Here is a 19520-nt window from a genome sequence, read left to right as displayed (position 1 = left end):
CAGTTCTAGTGGGCAGGAGTAATATCTGGCTGTGGTTTTGATGCTCATTTCCCTAATGACTTACATAAACAAAGGTGATTTGTTTCCTACCCAGCTCACCCTCAACACTAGTATCCAGCCCAGAGTTATACACCCATAGGCTCTGCTGCCCTTATTAGCAAAGGGATCTAGGAGGTAGACATTAAAGCATGTTGTTAGAAAAGAGTAGTGGTTGGGGGCTGCCCCCTATGGCAGCAAGGACTGTGTGGTGTAAAGAGCTCCCACAAGAGGGAGGCCTGCCGGAAAGGTACTGACAAAGGCTGGCTTGCGGCAGGAATAGGTTTACTTTACTTGACCTGTTCTTCCCAGGTTTGCTGATCTCTTACAAATAAAGGCACTCAGCATGAAACAAATAAAGAAAATAAAGAAAGGAAAGAAGAAAGAAAGAAGGAAAAATCAGCTATTTTGGGCTTCTCAAACTAGAGGACTAGACTCCAGATGGCAGCACATTCACCAGACGGAAACAGTTTTGGGGGTGCCTCCCAGAGCTGGCCAGCCAGCCAGTCTGCTCGTGGTGACCTCTCTGTGCACTATGGAGCTCTTGTTAAGCCTCTGACATTTAACAATGCATCTAATTTTGAGAAATACTAATAAAATAGTCAAAGATAATGAGAAGTCGCTCAGAATTAGGTCTTATCAGAATTAAACACAGGAAAAGTGAGAATAAGAAAAACAGAGAGGAAGTGTCTTTGATTCTAAAATTCCTGATTTTAAATCCATGCTGGGTGATTTTGTTGAGTGATCTTGAAATGTTCTTGGACCTTTTAAAATCTCAAATACTCCATCTACAAAATAGGGATAATAGTACCTTATTCATGCAATGGCCGCAGGGACTAAACTAGGGCAAGCATCAAAAGCACAGGCAACAGAGTTTGACCAATAGTAACTGCTCAATAAATGCAGATGAGCACAAACACACATACTGTCTATAGAAGGAGGCTTCTGACTCATAAAGTTGAGTACTTCTGTCCTTGTGGTGAGCATCACCTTGGAATGGATGAATCAAATGACTGCAACTTGATGCCATCAAGATATCTGAAAGGGGACCTTGCAGAGATATTCTGAGTCTTAGATGAGAGGGTGTGTGCAAAGCATCCAATCGAGCACTGGACCCAGTTATCTCAGTAAATGGTGGCCATCAATCTCCAAGAACGTGCACAACTTCTATCACTTCTAAGAAGCTTTTCTTGCCCTTTCCACTGTCAGATTTAATTCCTCTTTCCTTTGTTATGTCTATTATCTTACTGTACTAAAATTAGGTGTCTATTTCCCTGCCTAAATCATGAGCTCCTGAAAGACAAAGGCTGAGTCATTATTCTCCTTTTAATGCCCAGCTCATAGGAGAGTGCCTGGTTATCTAGATCAGTAACATACACATGGTTTCTGCCCTCAAGGAGCTTAGAGTTTAGTGAGGGAGAGAAATGTCCCTCGATATGTGCCACAGAGATGTGGGCATTCAAGAACTCTATGTTACAATACAAAGAACTGTGAATTTAAACTCAGTAAAACTAAGTGCAAATTTTGGCTTGACACTCACTAGGACTCTGAGCAAAAGGCTTATCTTTACCAAAGTCTCAGTTTCCATTATGTGCAGTAGAGATTCATGTTTCTCTCCACTTAGCCTCCTCTGTCTGCCCTCTTTCAGTCAACGCTATGAAAACAGTTGCCCATATCCACTACCTCTACTTCATCACCTACCATTCCCTCTTTGTTCCATTGCATTTTTACATCCTTTCCCCTCGCTTTTGCTAGAGTGACAAGTCAACTTCAGTGCACACTTTTCAATTTCTGCCTTTCTGGACTTTTCAGCAACACAGGATACAAACACTCAATTTCTTTTTGAAAATCATTCTTCTCATGCCTGCTCCCCTTACAACCTCATCTCTTGTTACTACCCCACAAATATTCTATGTTCTAGCCATTCGTACCTGTTCTCTGGCCCCTGGAACCACCACTTCATGCATCTATGGTTTTTCACATTCTGTTCTTACCACCAGGCGTGCCTTCTTACTCCTCTGAAATTATCATCTGTCTGATTTAATTTTTCCTAACGCTTTAAGATCCACTGCTAATGCATCCTCTGTTTTGAAAGTTCCTCCCGTGGCCTTGACTTTCTCTATCAACCAAGAGGTGAGCATTCCCTCTTTTACACCACTTACGAATATGTTTCCATGAATATAACATGTACATCATTATTCATAACCATGAAAGCTAGTATTTATTGGCAGCCATTTGCCAAATAGCATTGTAAACACTTTACACCTGTTAATTTGCATGCTCAGAACCACCTTAAGAGGTAAATACTGTTCTTATTCCTATTTTATAGATGAGGAAACAGAAGCACAAAGAGTTTAGGGAACTCATTCAAGGTTATGCATTTGGGATTCATTCCTGCTCCACCTTCTGTGCATTTAACTGCTATCCGAGAATGACATGCAACACCATATATGGTAGCCATTAATTTCCTATATCAGAATGTGAACTCCTTTTTTTTTTAAAAGATTTTATTTATTTATTCATGAGAGACACAGAGAGAGAGAGAGAGAGAGAGAGAGAGAGAGAGAGAGAGGCAGAGACACAGGCAGAGGGAGAAGCATGTTCCATGCAGGGAGCCCGATGTGGGACTCGATCCCGGGACTCCAGGATCACGCCCTGGGCCAAAGGCAGGCGCTAAACCGCAGAGCCACTCAAGGATCCCCAGAATGTGAACTCTTGAGGGCAAGATCTGTCTTACTCCTAACCGTTTTTGAATATCATGTGACTGGTAGAGCACTAGGCATATAGTACGTGCTCAAAAATATTTGTTAAATAAAAATGTTTGCTCTGCATTAAATCAAATGCAGAAGCTAAGGGACAGGACTATGTTTCTGAATTGTAGCTATAAAAAACAAGTGCTTCTCTCATGGACAACAGAAGTGAGGAATCTATTCAATTAGTACAGTATGACTATACGGACAACCCTGGTTATTAATGACAGATGGAGGTTGGGGAAGAGATGGGGGCCATAAGTGGAATGTGAGAAATTCCCAGGCAGCTTTTTCAAAATATACATGGCTAGACTCATCAAAATATTAGGACTATGTATTTTAAAAATGTTCCCCAAATGATTCTGAGTTACTAATACACTGCCATCCCACTTGAGAATCAATGTTATTGGGATCCCTGGGTGGCGCAGTGGTTTGGCGCCTGCCTTTGGCCCAGGGCATGATCCTGGAGACCTGGGATCGAATCCCATGTCGGGCTCCCGGTGCATGGAGCCTGCTTCTCCCTCTGCCTGTGTCTCTGCCTCTCTCTCTCTCTCTCTCTCTCTCTCTCTGTGACTATCATAAATAAATAAAAATTAAAAAAAAAAAAAAGAATCAATGTTATTGGCAAATAATACAGTGGATTTATTCCTATCAGTTAATAAAGAGTCCTGAATGGTTAGAGACATAAGACCTAAGCATTAACTTGGGAGAAGTTCATAATGGAGTAGAGATCTCAGACTGTCCTGGACTGAAACAATGGGAAACAATGCAATTTTCATATCACAACCTCAGGCCCATGACAAAGCTATTCGATACTTTTTGCCAACTTTCTATACTAGCAGAATGGGAAAATCACAGTATTCTCAAAATGTCTAGATGTTTTATTAAGATTATTCCTACCCTTACAGTGATAAAAATTAGACATTCTCTGATGAACCTCAAAAATAAAAAGTTCAAACCTTATTTTCATGAATTCAGTATATAAATTTCACAAGGCATTCTTACAAGAAAAGATTGAGAAAAAAAGTTCTACCTGGTTTTGAAGACCCAGTATCGGCCTGTCCTAACTGCTTTTTCCTTTTGGCTTCCTCCACTGGATTTTCAAACTGGGTTTTCTGGTTTAGGTGACTGTAAAATGTAGAAAGACAGGCATTTCAGTTTAAGATGAAAGAGTTATATTATTTTTAAATAGTGTTATACCAATTCATTCCCATAGGTTAAGGGGCAAACGTTTATCTCCAAACTATGGAATGCAGAGAAGCTGAATGATGGTAGTGGAAGGGCTTTTGACAACTAAAGAAAGGCCCATTGAAGATGCCTAGAAGTGAAAGCTGCTGAAGCATTCACTAAAGCTTCTGCCTCAAGGTACCCAGCAGAGCCAATAACAGTTTTCAAAACCATAGGAGAAGCCCTCACATCTAATGCAATCAGAATGGATGGTAATGGATCAGTTCATTTTCTAAAGGACAGTTAATGGTAGGAGGATTTTAATTCAAGTTTCTTTAAAATGAAGTCGCTAATACAGACGCTTCTGGAAATACCTAAGTATAGAGGCTTTCTTGAATTTTACTATTATTTTTCCAACTGACTCACCCACATCAATTTAGCAGAACTAAAAAAGAGATTGGTTTTTATCAATTTGTATCACAGAATAACTCTTCCACACTCAACATTTTTCATAATTATATAATAATTAAAATAATTATGATCATAGTATAAATTTAACTGGTACTTCTGATTTGGAACATTCACAACTGCCTTGGAAAGCACACAAGTCTGTAGGGGAAAGCAGAACAGCACGGGGAGACTAAGGGTGAACAATTAACTAATGGTAGTCAGTACATGATGGGCAAAAGTGCATTTCACCGGGGGAGCAGAGCACTTGGTTGGTCTGGCAAGTCAGTCAAGTGGAAGTTGGTTAAGAATGCAACTACTGTATAGAAGTTACTTGAACCAGTTCTGATACAGAAGTAACAGGAATTACTTTCTAGCACTTCCATGGTACAAATATATTTCAGCCAAATGATAGATAGCATTTTCCAGCAGAATCCATTTTAACAAAAAGTGACATTAGCAAATATCAACAATTAAACATCAAATCATGAGAATCTCAAATCATGGTTGCCCTTAGATAGGCTGAATATTATAAAATTTGCATACAAATAGCCATACAATTTGGATAATTACTTTGCCATCTGTAAACATTAATGGTGGTGATGGAAAAGGGTAGCAGGGACCTGTCAGGGCAAGGTATGCTGGCTTTCTCTATGTCATTTAGGTTTTTAGTGCATTATTAACTCTGCAACAGATGCAATTATTTAGTTTCAGAGCTCTAAATATGGCAAGTTCCACTTGAAATTCTTTGGGTGATAACTTCACTAAAGCTCAAGAAGCTTCTGCTTCCTACTCAGGGAGGAGCCCTTATCACTGAGTTAAGTGCTAAGCCCTCTGGGAAAATGGAGATCTTTGGTATTAATTTAGGGATTATTTTAAACATTACTTATTAGGTACTGACATTTTACATATTCTTAGAAAAGTAAAACTACAAGAAAATGACACTTAGAAAAGAATAAACCTGTTTAGAATGACTTTAACGTCATCAGATGAAGGGCTCATTTTGCCACCTAGGCATTAAAACAGAAAAAGTAGTAATTTACACTCTTTGTAATGTGTGGGAGAGGAGAGTAGAAGTATGCAAATGAGTAAGCCCTTTCCTGAAAATTCTTTGACAAAAGAATGTAAGATTTTAGTGCAGAGAGTAATTGCATCTGTCACCTTGAACTATTTAGATTAAAATGCCACCCAAATAACAAAACAAAACAGAAAAGTTAAAACACCCTCCTTTTCATTTAGTTACTTGTATTCTCAATATTGTTAAGATTTAAGAGCTTTTGTTTTCCCTATAACTAGCTATGGGAAGTAAGATAGGAGAATATCACAGATTACCAGAAAAACTAAAAAAGAGTAGCAAAGAAGCATGATTAAATACTGAATGTATAACTTGGAATCTCATCTGCATTAAAACTTTGTCTACAATAGGTGGATTTTAATAATTTATCTCCACAAACAAAATCCTTCTTCTTCCACGAAGAATTTGAGATACTCAAGCAGATGTATATTTTGACTTTGAAACCTAAGCGCATCAAGACACTTAATGCAATACAAGAAGACAACATTTCTAAATATGCAAGCATTCTTAGAGAAGGCCTGCCATTAAGTTTTTGGAACAATTTTATTTTCAAAAATAAATTAATCCATTTCAGAATCTCATCCCTGAAAATAAATACTTGCAAAGAAAAAGTGCCATTGCAGTTGGTGTTACTACTACAAGGCTCTGCCAAAAGCAATCATTGTGCCATCTGGTTTGACAAAGTGAGAGAGCCAAAGAGTAGCCATTCAAGTAACAGCTTTTTATCTCCATCAGTAAACTCACTGCAGATTACTATGGTTGGGATTCAAAATCTGACTAATCTGGGAATCAAGCCACACTCCATAGCTCAGCTGACTCCATACTAATGTGCATCTTGAGTACAGCCTGCTCTTTCTTAATCTAATAAATTACCCTCCTGTAAAATAAGCTCATCCTGGGAATAATCATACAAAATCATGTTTTTGCTGCTGTTCCTTCTAATTCAGGTTATTTTACACACGCTCCATGACAACTAGGAGCAGGTCACTTCAAGATTTGCCCTAAAGTTGCTTCAATATTATATCTTTGCTTAATGAGAACCAGATCATTTAGCCCAAGATTTTATTACCGGCAAATGACTTTCACCTCTTGACCATGTATTCAAACTTACTTGGAATGGACAATGAGAGAATGAGGATCATTATTGCAGACATGTTCAGCAGTGTCAATGACAATTAACAGTTTATTGAAGTCAAATTTAAATAGACTAAACAGCTAGGGGAAAAAAATCCCACAAAACCTTTCTAGTTAGCCTTCAAACAATTCTTTGAGAAATGGCTATTTCTTTGTTTTACCTAAATATGCTTTAGAAAACACACACACACACACACACACACACACACCATGAAAGAGCTGCTGTATACTTTTCACATGATAATATCGGCAAGATATTAAATAACATAATGAAAAAAAAATTAGCACAGCCTTCCAAAGGAACCAAAGTGTTGACACTGTGAAGTTATATACCTACGGGTCAAATGGAGCTGTTTTCTTACGGTACAAGTTAGATTTTAAGAAATCATTCCAGAAATCTGGCCGTGGGTACTCAAATAACAATCTACACATTAGAATAAAGACTAGATGTACACTTGAAATGAATGTGACATTGTGTGTCAACTATACTTCATTAAAAAGAAAAGACCAGAGTTACAACAGGGGTCAGAGACCCTTACTTGAGGGATAAATACAAGGAAATGGCACTTGTTTACAACAAAAAGTAATGAAAAATTAAGAGGCAATCATAAAACTAGAAGGTACCCATGCTTGCTACTTTTTTCGGGAAATAAGATTTTGCCTTCACTACCTCAGCAGTAGGTACAGACTACTAGTTTCTAGGTACATGCTAGTAACATTTTTAATGCCATTACTGGCCTGAGGTCAAAATTCTACCTATAGCATTTGGAAAGAAAGCAATCTCTGATCATCACAATGCAGCAATTGGACAAATGAAGAAAAAGAAAAGAAAAATCCGAAGATGCTGATATGACTCTGATTTCTCATAGGCAGGTATTTGGTGCTTTATTCCAACATAAACTTATGTTTAAATTTAACCATAACAGCTGGGTAAGAAGCAACTTTCCCCCATCCCCCAAAAGAATACTAAGTGTTCCTTGATTAACTCCCTAAGAGATAATACTCTTCTAAACCTGTACTCCAAAACTTGGGATCATTACAGCTTACTGCCCTTAGAGTGCTTTCACTGCCTTCACAACCAAAGAGCTGTGGTGTTGGAAGTGATCTTAACATTTCATCTTCTCTATCCTCTCATTTCACAGTTTTCTACACTACTTTTCCCTTTAGATGCTGTTGTAGTAATGGTAACACTTCCAGTAATTCATCAACATAGCAACTTCCCTCTTGCTGTATTTAACTCAAAGCAAACTTCTGGGGAGCTCAGAACCACTGAAGTAAATGCTCACTGCCCTACTTCTAATTCTGAAAGTTGGATTGTAGAAACATAAAGTGTTGTATTTGAGTATTCCCTAATGCCATATAATGAAGGAAAACGTTTGGGAGAATATTAACTGAGGAAACAAACTTACTCGACGTAGTATGTCCCATACTGAGGGTCCTCTATTTTCTCCCAGCCATAAGGAAGTTCTGGAAATTAAAACAAACAAACAAACAAAACAAAACAAAAAAAGAAAAAAGAGATAGAGTAAAATGCCATATTCAAAATCAACAGAGAAGAATTCACCATGAGTGAATTTAAGTGTCTTTTATTTCATGACACTAATATTTGGGAGACAGGCAGAAAGCTGAGGACTGGCTTTAAAAGAACAAACATGGTTTGAGTCCAGTGGCTTCTTCAGTAGCTAGTGAGTGTCTCAGCAGGTAATTAGGAGCCCAGAACAAAAGATGACATTCAACTCAAAGGTGTTTACTCGAATCTGAAGCAACAAAAGTTAATTATTTAAAAAATCATCTGGTATAGATCTTTCATTTAAACAGCTTGATAATGCAAAACACACTTACCCTCTAGTTCAATACAGAAGCAGATGCTTGTTCAATTTTTCACCATTATACATAAGTTTTGTCAATTATTTCTGTTATTCTGACCCATTTCTCCCCTTGAAAAAGCCTTGGATTTTTGCCATTTCTGGTGGGCAATTGAGATTTCCTTGAAATCTAAGAAAATATCTACTTTCCCTTGCATTAACTTGAGTTTCTCAAGGAAAATGTAAAATAGCTACTATAGTACCTTGGGCAGAATCCATATTTTCGTCTGGTAACAGAGAAATATCTTACACAGGACTATTACATATTATTCATTCCAGGTAACTGATCAATGAAATATACCCAGAAAAACTGAAGGTAGCTGAACTTCTGATAGCTAATAATAATAATAATAAAAAATAATAATAATTCTAGTCTTTCCAATAGAAACCCTGTTTCTTGACCTTTCTTGGCCCTGTCAAAAAAGAATCCTCTTTCCTTACCACTCTGCCTGTTTTCCAAGTTAATGCTTCTGAAGAATCATTTTATTAGTTAGAAATGGATTAAGTTGGCAGGAATGCTTCTAGCAGGTGGTTTTAGTGCTAACAACTTATACACAGGAGTCCAGCAAGAAGGAGTTTGTTTTAAAAACCCAGTTATACACTATGATGATTCAAATTTTTATTTTCAATTTCTTTTAGTGTTTTCCTGCTAGGCTGAAACACACACATGTGCACACAATGTATGTTAGACAACAAATAGGCTTAGAATATATCCAAAGATTTGTTAATTTTCCCTCATTTAGCCAAAGTTCTGATGCATTGACTTTTTTTTTCTTTTTTTTTTTTTTTTAATTTATTTATGATAGTCACACACAGAGAGAGAGAGAGAGGCAGAGACACAGGCAGAGGGAGAAGCAGGCTCCATGCACCGGGAGCCCGACGTGGGATTCGATCCTGGGTCTCCAGGATCATGCCCTGAGCCAAAGGCAGGTGCTAAACCGCTGCGCCACCCAGGGATCCCTGCATTGACTTTTTTTTTAAAAAAGATTTTATTTATTTATTCATGAGAGACACACACACACACAGAGGCAGAGACACAGGCAGAGGGAGAAGCAGGCTGTATGCAGGGAGCTGGATGTGGGACCCGATCCCAGGACTCCAGGATCACACCCTGGGCCGAGGGCGGCGCTAAACCCCTGAGTCACCCAGGAATCCCCTGATGCATTGACTTTGTAAATAAAAATTTCATTGTAATGAAGCTGACAAGCTATATAAGCTATTATGCTCTAATAAAATTATTTCACATTCAGAATAAAGGGGGAGAATAGATAACTAGCTTCTTGATGTAAAGCTCTGAATCACCTTCACCCCTTTTTTCCATCTTATTTTTCTGCCTGTGCATGTATATGTGTGTGTATGTATACATACATATGTATATATATACACACACACCCCAATTGGTAGTTCTGAAGCTTGGTGAGTTTTTGTAATTTTTCTTTTGAAGGACCTGGCTGAAATGTCTGAGATGGAAAAGACAGGAATAGTTGAAAATGGCTATGTGAAAACAGAACAAAACAGCTGAGAATGGGATCCTGGGTGGCTCAGCTGTTTAGTGCCTGCCTTTGGCCCAGGGTGTGATCCTGGAGTCCCAGGATCAATTCCCGCAGTGGGCTCCCTGCCTTGAGCCTGATTCTCCTCCCTCTGCCTCTCTCTCTGTGTCTTTCACGGATGAATAAATAAAATCTTAAAAAAAAAAAAAAAAACAGCTGAGAAGACTTGAGACACACTTCAGCTCACTTTGATCATCCACAGCTATGAAGCAAATAATTGTCAATTATGTAGGTACAATATTTTATGACAGGTAACCATTACATGGAGAGGAGTATTTGTTGGATTATATCTGGAAAAAATGTTCTTTAATAATATTACACAAAGCATTACCATTAAGGATCCTCCATGAAAGAGATCTCTTTTAACAGTTTCTTGAAATAGCATGGGAACTGAGTGATGCTGAGTGAGGATGGATCCTCTGACTGCACCATAACTGAATTTATGCTTTCTCTTTAGAAAGTTTGGCAAACTGCAAGAACTGTTTAAACCATTTGATATCTAAAAAACTCACAAGAATGTATTAATACTTAATAAGGATAAAAGATCAACATAAATATATTTCAGCATTAATCTGGAAGTAGATTCAATATTTTATTTAGCAACTAACAAAGCACAAACCTTTCTTTGGTTTTTAAAATTTTTTTTATTTTATTTTTATTTTTTTTAAAATTTTTTTTATTGGAGTTCAATTTGCCAACATAAATTTTTTTTTTTTTTTTTTTTAATTTATGATAGTCACAGAGAGAGAGACAGAGAGGCAGAGACACAGGCAGAGGGAGAAGCAGGCTCCATGCACCGGGAGCCCGATGTGGGATTCGATCCCGGGTCTGCAGGATCGCGCCCTGGGCCAAAGGCAGGCGCCAAACCGCTGCGCCACCCAGGGATCCCAATTTGCCAACATATAGCATAACACCCAGTGCTCATCCCGCCAAGTGCCCCCCTCATTGCCCATCACCCAGTCACCCCACCCCCAGCCGCTACTTCCCCTTCCACTACCCCTTGTTCATTTCCCAGAGTTAGGTGTCTCTCATGCTTTGTCACCCTCACTGATATTTTCACTCATTTTCTCTCCTTTCCCTTTATTCCCTTTCACTAATTTTTATATTCTCCAAATGAATGAGATCATATAATGTTTGTCCTTTTCTGATTGACTTATTTCACTCAGCATAATACCCTCCAGGTCCCTCCATGTTGAAGCAAATAGTGGGTATTTGTCGTTTCTTTTTTTTTTTTTTAAATTAATTTTTATTGGTGTTCAATTTACCAACATACAGAAAAACACCCAGTGCTCATCCCGTCAAGTGTCCGCCTCAGTGCCCGTCACCCGTTCCCCTCCAACACCCGCCCTCCTCCCCTTCCACCACCCCTAGTTCGTTTCCCAGAGTTAGGAGTCTTTATGTTCTGTCTCCCTTCCTGATATTTCCTAACATTTCTTTTCCCTTCCTTTATATTCCCTTTCACTATTATTTATTTATTTATTTATTTTCCCTTTCACTATTATTTATATTCCCCAAATGAATGAGAACATACACTGTTTGTCCTTCTCCGATTGACTTATTGCACTCAGCATAATACCCTCCAGTTCCATCCACGTTGAAGCAAATGGTGGGTATTTGTCGTTTCTAATTGCTGAGTAATATTCCATTGTATACATAAACCACATCTTTATCCATTCATCTTTCGATGGACACCGAGGCTCCTTCCACAGTTTGGCTATTGTGGCCATTGCTGCTAGAAACCTCGGGGTGTAGGTGTCCCGACGTTTCATTGCATCTGAATCGTCGTGTCGTCTCTAATGGCTGAGGAATAGTCCATTGTACACATAGACCACATCTTCTTTATCCATTCATCTTTCGATGGACACCAAGGCTCCTTCCACAGTTTGGCTATTGTGGACATTGCTGTTAGAAACATCGGGGTGCAGGTGTCCCGGAGTTTCATTGCATCTGTATCTTTGGGGTAAATCCCCAGCAGTGCAATTGCTGGGTCCTAGGGCAGTTCTATTTTTAACTCTCAGGAACCTCCACAGTTTTCCAGAGTGGCTGTACTAGTTCACATTCCCTCCAACATTCTCCACATCCTCTCCAACATTTGTGGTTTCCTGCCTTGTTAATTTTCACCATTCTCACTGGTGTGAGGTGGGATCTCATTGTGGTTTTGATTTGTATTTCCCTGATAGTAAGTGATGCGGAGCATTTTCTCAGGTGCTTGTTGGCCATGTCTATGTCTTCCTCTGTGAAATTTCTGTTCATGTCTTTTGCCCATTTCATGATTGTTTGTTTTTCTGCTGTTGAATTAATAAGTTCTTTACAGATCTTGGAGACTAGCCCTTTATCTGATATGTCATTAGCAAATATCTTCTCCCATTCTGTAGGTTGTCTTTGAGTTTTGTTGACTGTTTCTTTTGCTGAGTAGAAGGTTCTTATCTTGATTAAGTCCCAATAATTCATTTTTGCTTATGTTTCTCTTGCCATCATGGATGTATCTTGTATCTTGTAAGAAGTTGCTGTGGCCAAGTTCAAAAAGGGTGTTGCCTTGTTCTCCTCTAGGATTTTGATGGATTCTTGTCTCACATTTAGATCTTTCATCCATTTTGAGTTTATCTTTGTGTCTGGTGTAAGAGAATGGTCTAGTTTCATTCTTCTGCATATGGATGTCCAATTGTCCCAGCACCATTTATTGAAGAGACTGTCCTTTTTCCCATTAGATAGTCTTTCCTGCTTTGTCGAATATTAGTTGACCATAAAGTTAACGGTCCACTTCTGGATTCTCTATTCTGTTCCATTGATCTATGTGTCTGTTTTTGTGCCAGTACCACACTGTCTTGATGACCACAGCTTTGTAGTACAACCTCAAATCTGGCATTGTGATGCCCCCAGCTCATGTTTTCTTTTTTAATATTCCCCTGGCTATTCGGGGTCTTTTCTGTTTCCACACAAATCTTAAGATGATTTGTTCCAACTCTATGAAGAAAGTCCATGGTATTTTGATAGGGATTGCATTAAATGTGTAAATTTCCCTGGGTAACATTGACATTTTCACAGTATTAATTCTGCCAATCCATGAGCATGGAATATTTTTCCATCTCTTTGTGTCTTCCTCCACTTCTTTCAGAAGTGTTCTGTAGTTTTTAGGGTATAGATCCTTTACCTCTTTGGTTAAGTTTATTTCTAGGTATCTTATACTTTTGAGTGCAATTGTAAATGGGATTGACTCCTTAATTTCTCTTTCTTCAGCCTCATTGTTAGTGTATAGAAATGACACTGACTTCTAGGCATTGATTTTGTATCCTGCCACATTGCCGAATTGCTGTATGAGTTCTAGCAATCTTGGGGTGGAGGCCAAGTGCACAGTTGGCTGAGCATCAAGCAGAGAGGCTCAAGGGTCCAAACTATGGGGGTAAGTACAGGTGATGTCAGGAGGCATACCCAGTTGTGGAGATGGAGAGTAGCACTTCTAGCAAAAAGTTCTGAATGTTCCTATAACACTAAAAGCAACTGTGGCTGCTCTATCTTAAGAAAGATATAATGAGGATGACCATATAACATATCGCCCACTTCTGAGAGTAAAAGGGGACACTATTATTAATTATGCTGGGACAAAAGGAGTAAGCTGGGTTAGTCCAGGGCCAACCAAGACATATTGTCACCTTTAATGTAAAGAGCATTAGGGAGACACACTCATCTAATTTTTCAAATTTCCACAGAGGGGAAAGCAGGGGAGAAACACTCCAGTTTCTCTGAGCCCTCTTCCATTCTTCTCTAAGGAAGAAACGGTGTCTGATCTGCCTGAAGAGGTTGGTTGGTTGGTTGGTTATTTACTTATTTAAAGATTTTATTTATTTATTCATGAGAGACACAGAGAGGCAGAGACACAGGCAGAGGGAGAAGCCTGACGTGGCACTCAATCCTGGGTCTCTAGGATCACACCCTGGACTGAAGGCAGCGCTAAACCGCTGAGCCACCTGGGCTGCGCTGCCTGGAGAGTTTTAGAGAATGAATTCAGTATGCTTGGCTCAGGGTCTCTTGGGTTCCCCTCACTGTTCTGGATGTGAGCCTGCCGGCAGAGGGTGCAGTCAAGTCTGATTTGCCTGCCTGCAAATCAGAGGAAGCTCCAGCAGAACAGAGGTCAGAGATTGAGTAGTGAAGGCTGCCTCCTAAAGGGGTGAAATGCCAGTAAGCCCATGTAGATGCCGAGCTAAAGCCATGTTCACTCATCAGCTAGCATTCTAAACCAACACTGTTTCCTGGATCTGATTTCTCTATAGACTCCAAACAAGTGAATGAAGACAGACTTTACTATTTATGGCTTCCTCCCAGAACTTCATAGAGATTAAAAAAATATTTTTAAGAAGACTGAAATAATCTGAGGGATAGAGTAGTTTCTTTCCTTCCTTTCCCTCTCTCCTCCTTCCAAACATTTAAAAAGAAAGAGCAACAGGGATTGGAAACTATATAGGGAACAGAGCAAGAGGAGAGGAAGAAGCAAATATGCCTCTGAGCATCTGGCCCGGATGACTATGAGCATGGTGCCTATGACAGAAAGAGGGATGGGGTGACTTTAGGAGAAAGATGTTCAGTTTCGTTTTAAATATGTGTATTAGAAGTGCTACTAGGGCAATTTTTTTAAGTCTCAAATGCAGTAGGAAATACAGAAACAGAATTCAAAACCGGACAATACTAGAGATTCAGTAAAAGGTCCAGCTATAATTAATTAATAGTTAAAGGTCTAATGATAAATACATTCTACAAGGGAAAATAGGGAAAGGCAGAGAACTGAACTGGAACAATCAGTGTACAGGAAAAGGAAGGAAGACCAGAAATAGAGACGTGCCCGAGCAAACTAACACCACATTCACAGGCTTTAAAAAGTCAAATTTTCGGGATCCCTGGGTGGCAGAGCGGTTTGGCGCCTGCCTTTGGCCCAGGGCGCGATCCTGGAGACCCAGGATCGAATCCCACATCAGGCTCCCGGTGCATGGAGCCTGCTTCTCCCTCTGCCTATGTCTCTGCCTCTCTTTCTCTCTGTGACTATCATAAAAAAAAAAAAAAAAAAAAGTCAAATTCTCTGGTATTACATATCTAGTTGAAAGTAGCTGGTTCACCATATGGAATCTACTGATGAAAGCCTTATAGACAAGGGCAGTATGTTATAAACACCCAACAAAATACAGAGATCTTAAGTGCTCATTCAGTTATAAAAATGAGCTTTGGCAATTTGCATGTCCTTCCTAACTGCCACCCCAGCAAGGTGGAGGACATATTCATCATTCCAGAGAATTATTTTAATTCACCCACTTTCCCATTACCCACATTTTCCAAGTGCTATCAGCATAGATGGGTCTGCCTGTTGTTGGACTTTAATTAATGGATAATTGAATACCTGTTCTTTTGTGTCTGGCTTCTTCTATTCAATAAGTTTCTGAGATTGTTGAGTGTTATCAATAGTCTTTTCTTTTTTACTGTTGAGTAGTATTTCACTGCATGAATATACCAAAAATGATTTATCCATTCTTCTGTTGATGGGCATTTGGAATGTCCCCAGGTTTGAGTTATTATGAATATGGCTGTCATGATCTTTGGGGAACATGTGTTTTCATTTCTCTTAAGACAATGCCTCATGGGCAACTGTGGAAAGTTCTCCAGAATGGTCACATAATTTACATTCCCACCAACTAGTGAAAGTTCCAGCTACTACTCTACAATCTCCCCAATCTTTGTTGTTCTCAGTGTATTTGACTCTAGCCCTTCTAAGAAGTGTGAATGACCTCTCGCTGTAGTGATGACTAAGGATGATGAGCAACTTTTCATGTCTTTATTGTCTAATCCTTTGTCTTCTTTGGAGAAGTGTCTGAGTTCTTTGGCCATTGTGAAAAACAACTTTATTGAGGTATATTTTGCATATCAAAATTAATCTGTCTTGGGATCCCTGGGTGGCGCAGCGGTTTGGCGCCTGCCTTTGGCCCAGGGCGCGATCCTGGAGACCCGGGATCGAATCCCACGTCAGGCTCCCGGTGCATGGAGCCTGCTTCTCCCTCTGCCTGCGTCTCTGCCTCTCTCTCTCTCTCTCTCTCTCTCTCTGTATGACTATCATAAAAAAAAAAAATTAAAAAAAAAATTAATCTGTCTTAAGTGTTCAAAACAATGAGTTTTAATAATTTACTGAGTTGTGCAACCATCACCACAATCCAGTTTAAGAACATTTTGGTCACCCCAGTAAGATCCCTCATGTTATTTATTCTCTACCCCCATCCTCACTGTTGGGCAACCACCACTGATCTACTTTCTATCTCTATAGATTTGCCTATTCCAGACATTTCACATAAATGGAATCATGTAGTAGTTGGTCTTTGTGTCTAGTGTCTATCACTTAGCATAAAACATTGAGGTTTGCTCATGTTGTAGTACATATACTATTTCATTCCTTTTTATTGCTGAATATTATTCCACTAGATGATTACACATTTTATTTATCCTTTCATTAGTTGATAGATATTGAATTGTTTCTACTTTGGGGCTATTATGAATAGTGCTACCATGAATATTTACACGCAAGTCTTTGTGTGGACATATGTTTTCATTCCTCTTAAGTAGATACATACCAGTAGAATTGTTAGGTGATACAGTAAATCTATTTTTATCCTTTTAAGAACTGCCAAACCTCTTTCTAAAGCACTTGTACCATCTTACATTCTGCCCAGCATTATACTAGGGTTACCATTTCTTCCTATCCTTACCAATAAATGTTATTATCTGTCTTTTCTGATTATAATCATTCTAACGAATATACAATAGTGTCTCACTGTGGCTTCAATTTACATTTCCCCAATGACTAATGGTGTTAAGTAGCTTTTCTAGTCATTATTAAGCATTTGTATATCTTTTTTGGTGAAATGTCTATTTAAATATTTTGCCCATTTTAAAATTTGGTTGTCTTATTAATGAGTTATAGCCATATTTTACAGATTCAGATATAATTCCTTTGCCAGATACATATTGCAAAGCCTACAACTTTGTCTATTCATTTTCTTAATAGTGTCTTTTGATGAACAAAAATTTAAAATTTTTATTAAGTACAATTTATCAAGTGTTTCTTTTATGGTTCATACTTTTTTGGGGCCTAAGAAATCTTTGCTAATCCTAAAGTTATGAGGATATTTTTCTAAATTTTCCTCTAAAAGCTTTAGGGTTCTAGCTTTTATGATTAGGTCTCTGATCCATCTGAAATTAATTTTTGTGTATGGAGTGATGTATAGTTGAAGTTCATTTTCCTTACAAATATCCATCCACTTTTTCCAGCACCATTTGTTGCTCCCCTTTTCATTGAACTGACTTGGCAACTGAGCTGTAGATTAAGTGATCATATGTGTTCATCTATTTCTGGATGCTATACTGTTCCAATGATCTACTTGTCTATCCTTATGTCAATACCACAGTCTTGGTTATTGAGCTTTATAGTAATTCTTCAAATCTGGTAGCCTATGTCCTTTATCTCTGTCCTTTTTTAAGACTACCAGGCTAACTGGAGCCTTGTATTTCTATATGTATTTTAGAATTGGCTTGACGATTTTTTTCAAGACAGACTTAGCGGGTCTTAACTGGGACTGTATTGAACCTAGATATCAATTTAAGGAAAATGAACATCATTAACAATAAATATTGTTAATTTATTATTCATAATAAAAATATTATTAATCCTGTGAACGCAGTGCATCTTCTCGATTACTTCAAGTCTTCATTAATTTCTTTCAGGGATATTTTGTAGTTTTCAGTGTATCTTGTGCATCTTTCAATAGTTTTGCTCCAAGGTATCTTTTTTTTCTTAAAATATCGTTGCAAACAATTTTAAAATAATTCCATTTTCCAATTGGTCTTTCCTAGAAATAATCTTAATATTGCAATCATGCTGAACAAAATGTATAAATTGTTTATTTTATAGATTGGAGTTCAGTCTATAGAAGGACTACCTGAAACTCACTCATAGCCATTCATTTTTTAACCAAGGTAAATAATTTCTGATTCAGTGATATAAAATGAATGCAAATTTTATTCATGCTCCCTCTATATTAAAGAAGGCATAGCAAACAATTTTGGTTGGAGTAAAGTCTATATTTATGTGTAAGACTATACTATTAAACACCGTATAATACACAAGATAGACAAGCACTATTACCTAAGAGTTCTTAGAGAAATTTTTCTACTAAGCAATAAAAATAGTGTGGGGGTAAGGGTATATTAAAGACTTTCACTAAGTCTCTACTAATGCTCTAAATAAAAGATCAGCCACAAATACTAACATATCTATCCTAGCGATACTAAATTAAATATATTTTTGAAGGTTCAATAGCCAATAATAAGGCTACCCTGTAGTTAAGAATGTATCTGATTTATTAAAATATTTATTTAGAAATTTTTAAATTTGTCTTTAAAACAAATGTAAAAAAGGGGCATTTTTATTAAGATTTTTATAAAGATGTCATTGTATAGTCCTCAAAATGAAGGAAATAAAATATAAAATTAGATGCAAGGATGTAATTACGAGTCAGTTAAGTATGATATCCACCCATTGCTTATGTGCTTATGTACAATATAATTTGTTTGGGGTTTTGGAAAGCTCACTATCCAAGCAAGAAGAGAGAAAAGGGATTAGATGAATGAGCACAATATAAAAGATTTCCGAATCTCTACCTCCATCTTCACAGTCTTCAGGGGCTTTGGCTTTCTTACAAAGACGAGGATCCAACCAGGTTGTTGTCTTGGTGTTGTGGCTGTAGAATAAAGATCTCAATTAGAAACAGTATGATGAAGAGGGAGAAAAGTATCTCAAAAGCAAAGATTAAAAGTGACCAAAACGTATATGATGTTTGCACATTATCTCCTACAGCCTCTGTACACCTCGGATTCGATCATCTGTTCTCAGACTGCTACTTCAAAACTTCTGTAAAGGGATGGTAATGCTAGAGGCACTAAAGTGAGAAAGAGGAATCTACAGAAGGGGAAAAATACCAAGTACAGATTAGCAGACACTGGTTGAAACAGTCAAAAATATTTCAAAGGTTGGACATATAGCCCCATACTGTGCATTATCCTGTTGAAAAAGCTGCATCGAATTCCTTCCTTGTTTGATGCTTGCTATTTGGTGTTGGCTGAATTCCTTCCTTCCTCCCTTCAAAAAACATTGTATTCCTTGAGTACCTGCAACATGTGGGCTGTGATGTGCTGAGGGCTGGGATACAGTGATGAAGAGAGAGAGATGCCCCTGTCCTCATAAGTGTTCTTTAAAATGAAAGAGTTTAATAAAATAAAAAAATCTCCAAACCTCTATTTCTGCAATATGCAAGTAAAACTGATGGGTATAGTTTACTCTACAAGATATGGGCTATATACCACATGGAAAAAAGAAAGCAGAACCAAAGGTCCCACTCCACTCTTCCACACACTCCTTTTTATGAAGGAGGCCATAGATGCTTTCAAAGAGCAGTGCAACCATGTAGTA

General features: G+C 38.1%; 1 protein-coding gene across 4 annotated transcripts in view; it reads right to left on the bottom strand.

Annotated features, from left to right (window-relative positions):
- MAGI3 (membrane associated guanylate kinase, WW and PDZ domain containing 3) overlaps positions 1 to 19520 on the bottom strand; it is a 237506-nt gene that overhangs the window by 48111 nt on the left and 169875 nt on the right. For all 4 annotated transcript variants that reach the window (XM_041756277.1, XM_041756281.1, XM_041756278.1 and 1 more), the window contains 3 exons: positions 18713 to 18792; positions 8019 to 8076; positions 3820 to 3914 (listed from right to left, as the gene is read on the bottom strand). In XM_041756277.1, coding sequence (XP_041612211.1) covers positions 3820 to 3914; positions 8019 to 8076; positions 18713 to 18792 — 233 coding nt within the window. The remainder of the gene's footprint in view (positions 1 to 3819; positions 3915 to 8018; positions 8077 to 18712; positions 18793 to 19520) is intronic.

The sequence above is a fragment of the Vulpes lagopus genome, chromosome 5 (genome assembly GCF_018345385.1).
Source record: "Vulpes lagopus strain Blue_001 chromosome 5, ASM1834538v1, whole genome shotgun sequence".
NCBI lineage: Eukaryota > Metazoa > Chordata > Mammalia > Carnivora > Canidae > Vulpes > Vulpes lagopus.
Note: the sequence above shows the minus strand (reverse complement) of the source record. Positions and strands in the feature narration are given on the sequence as shown.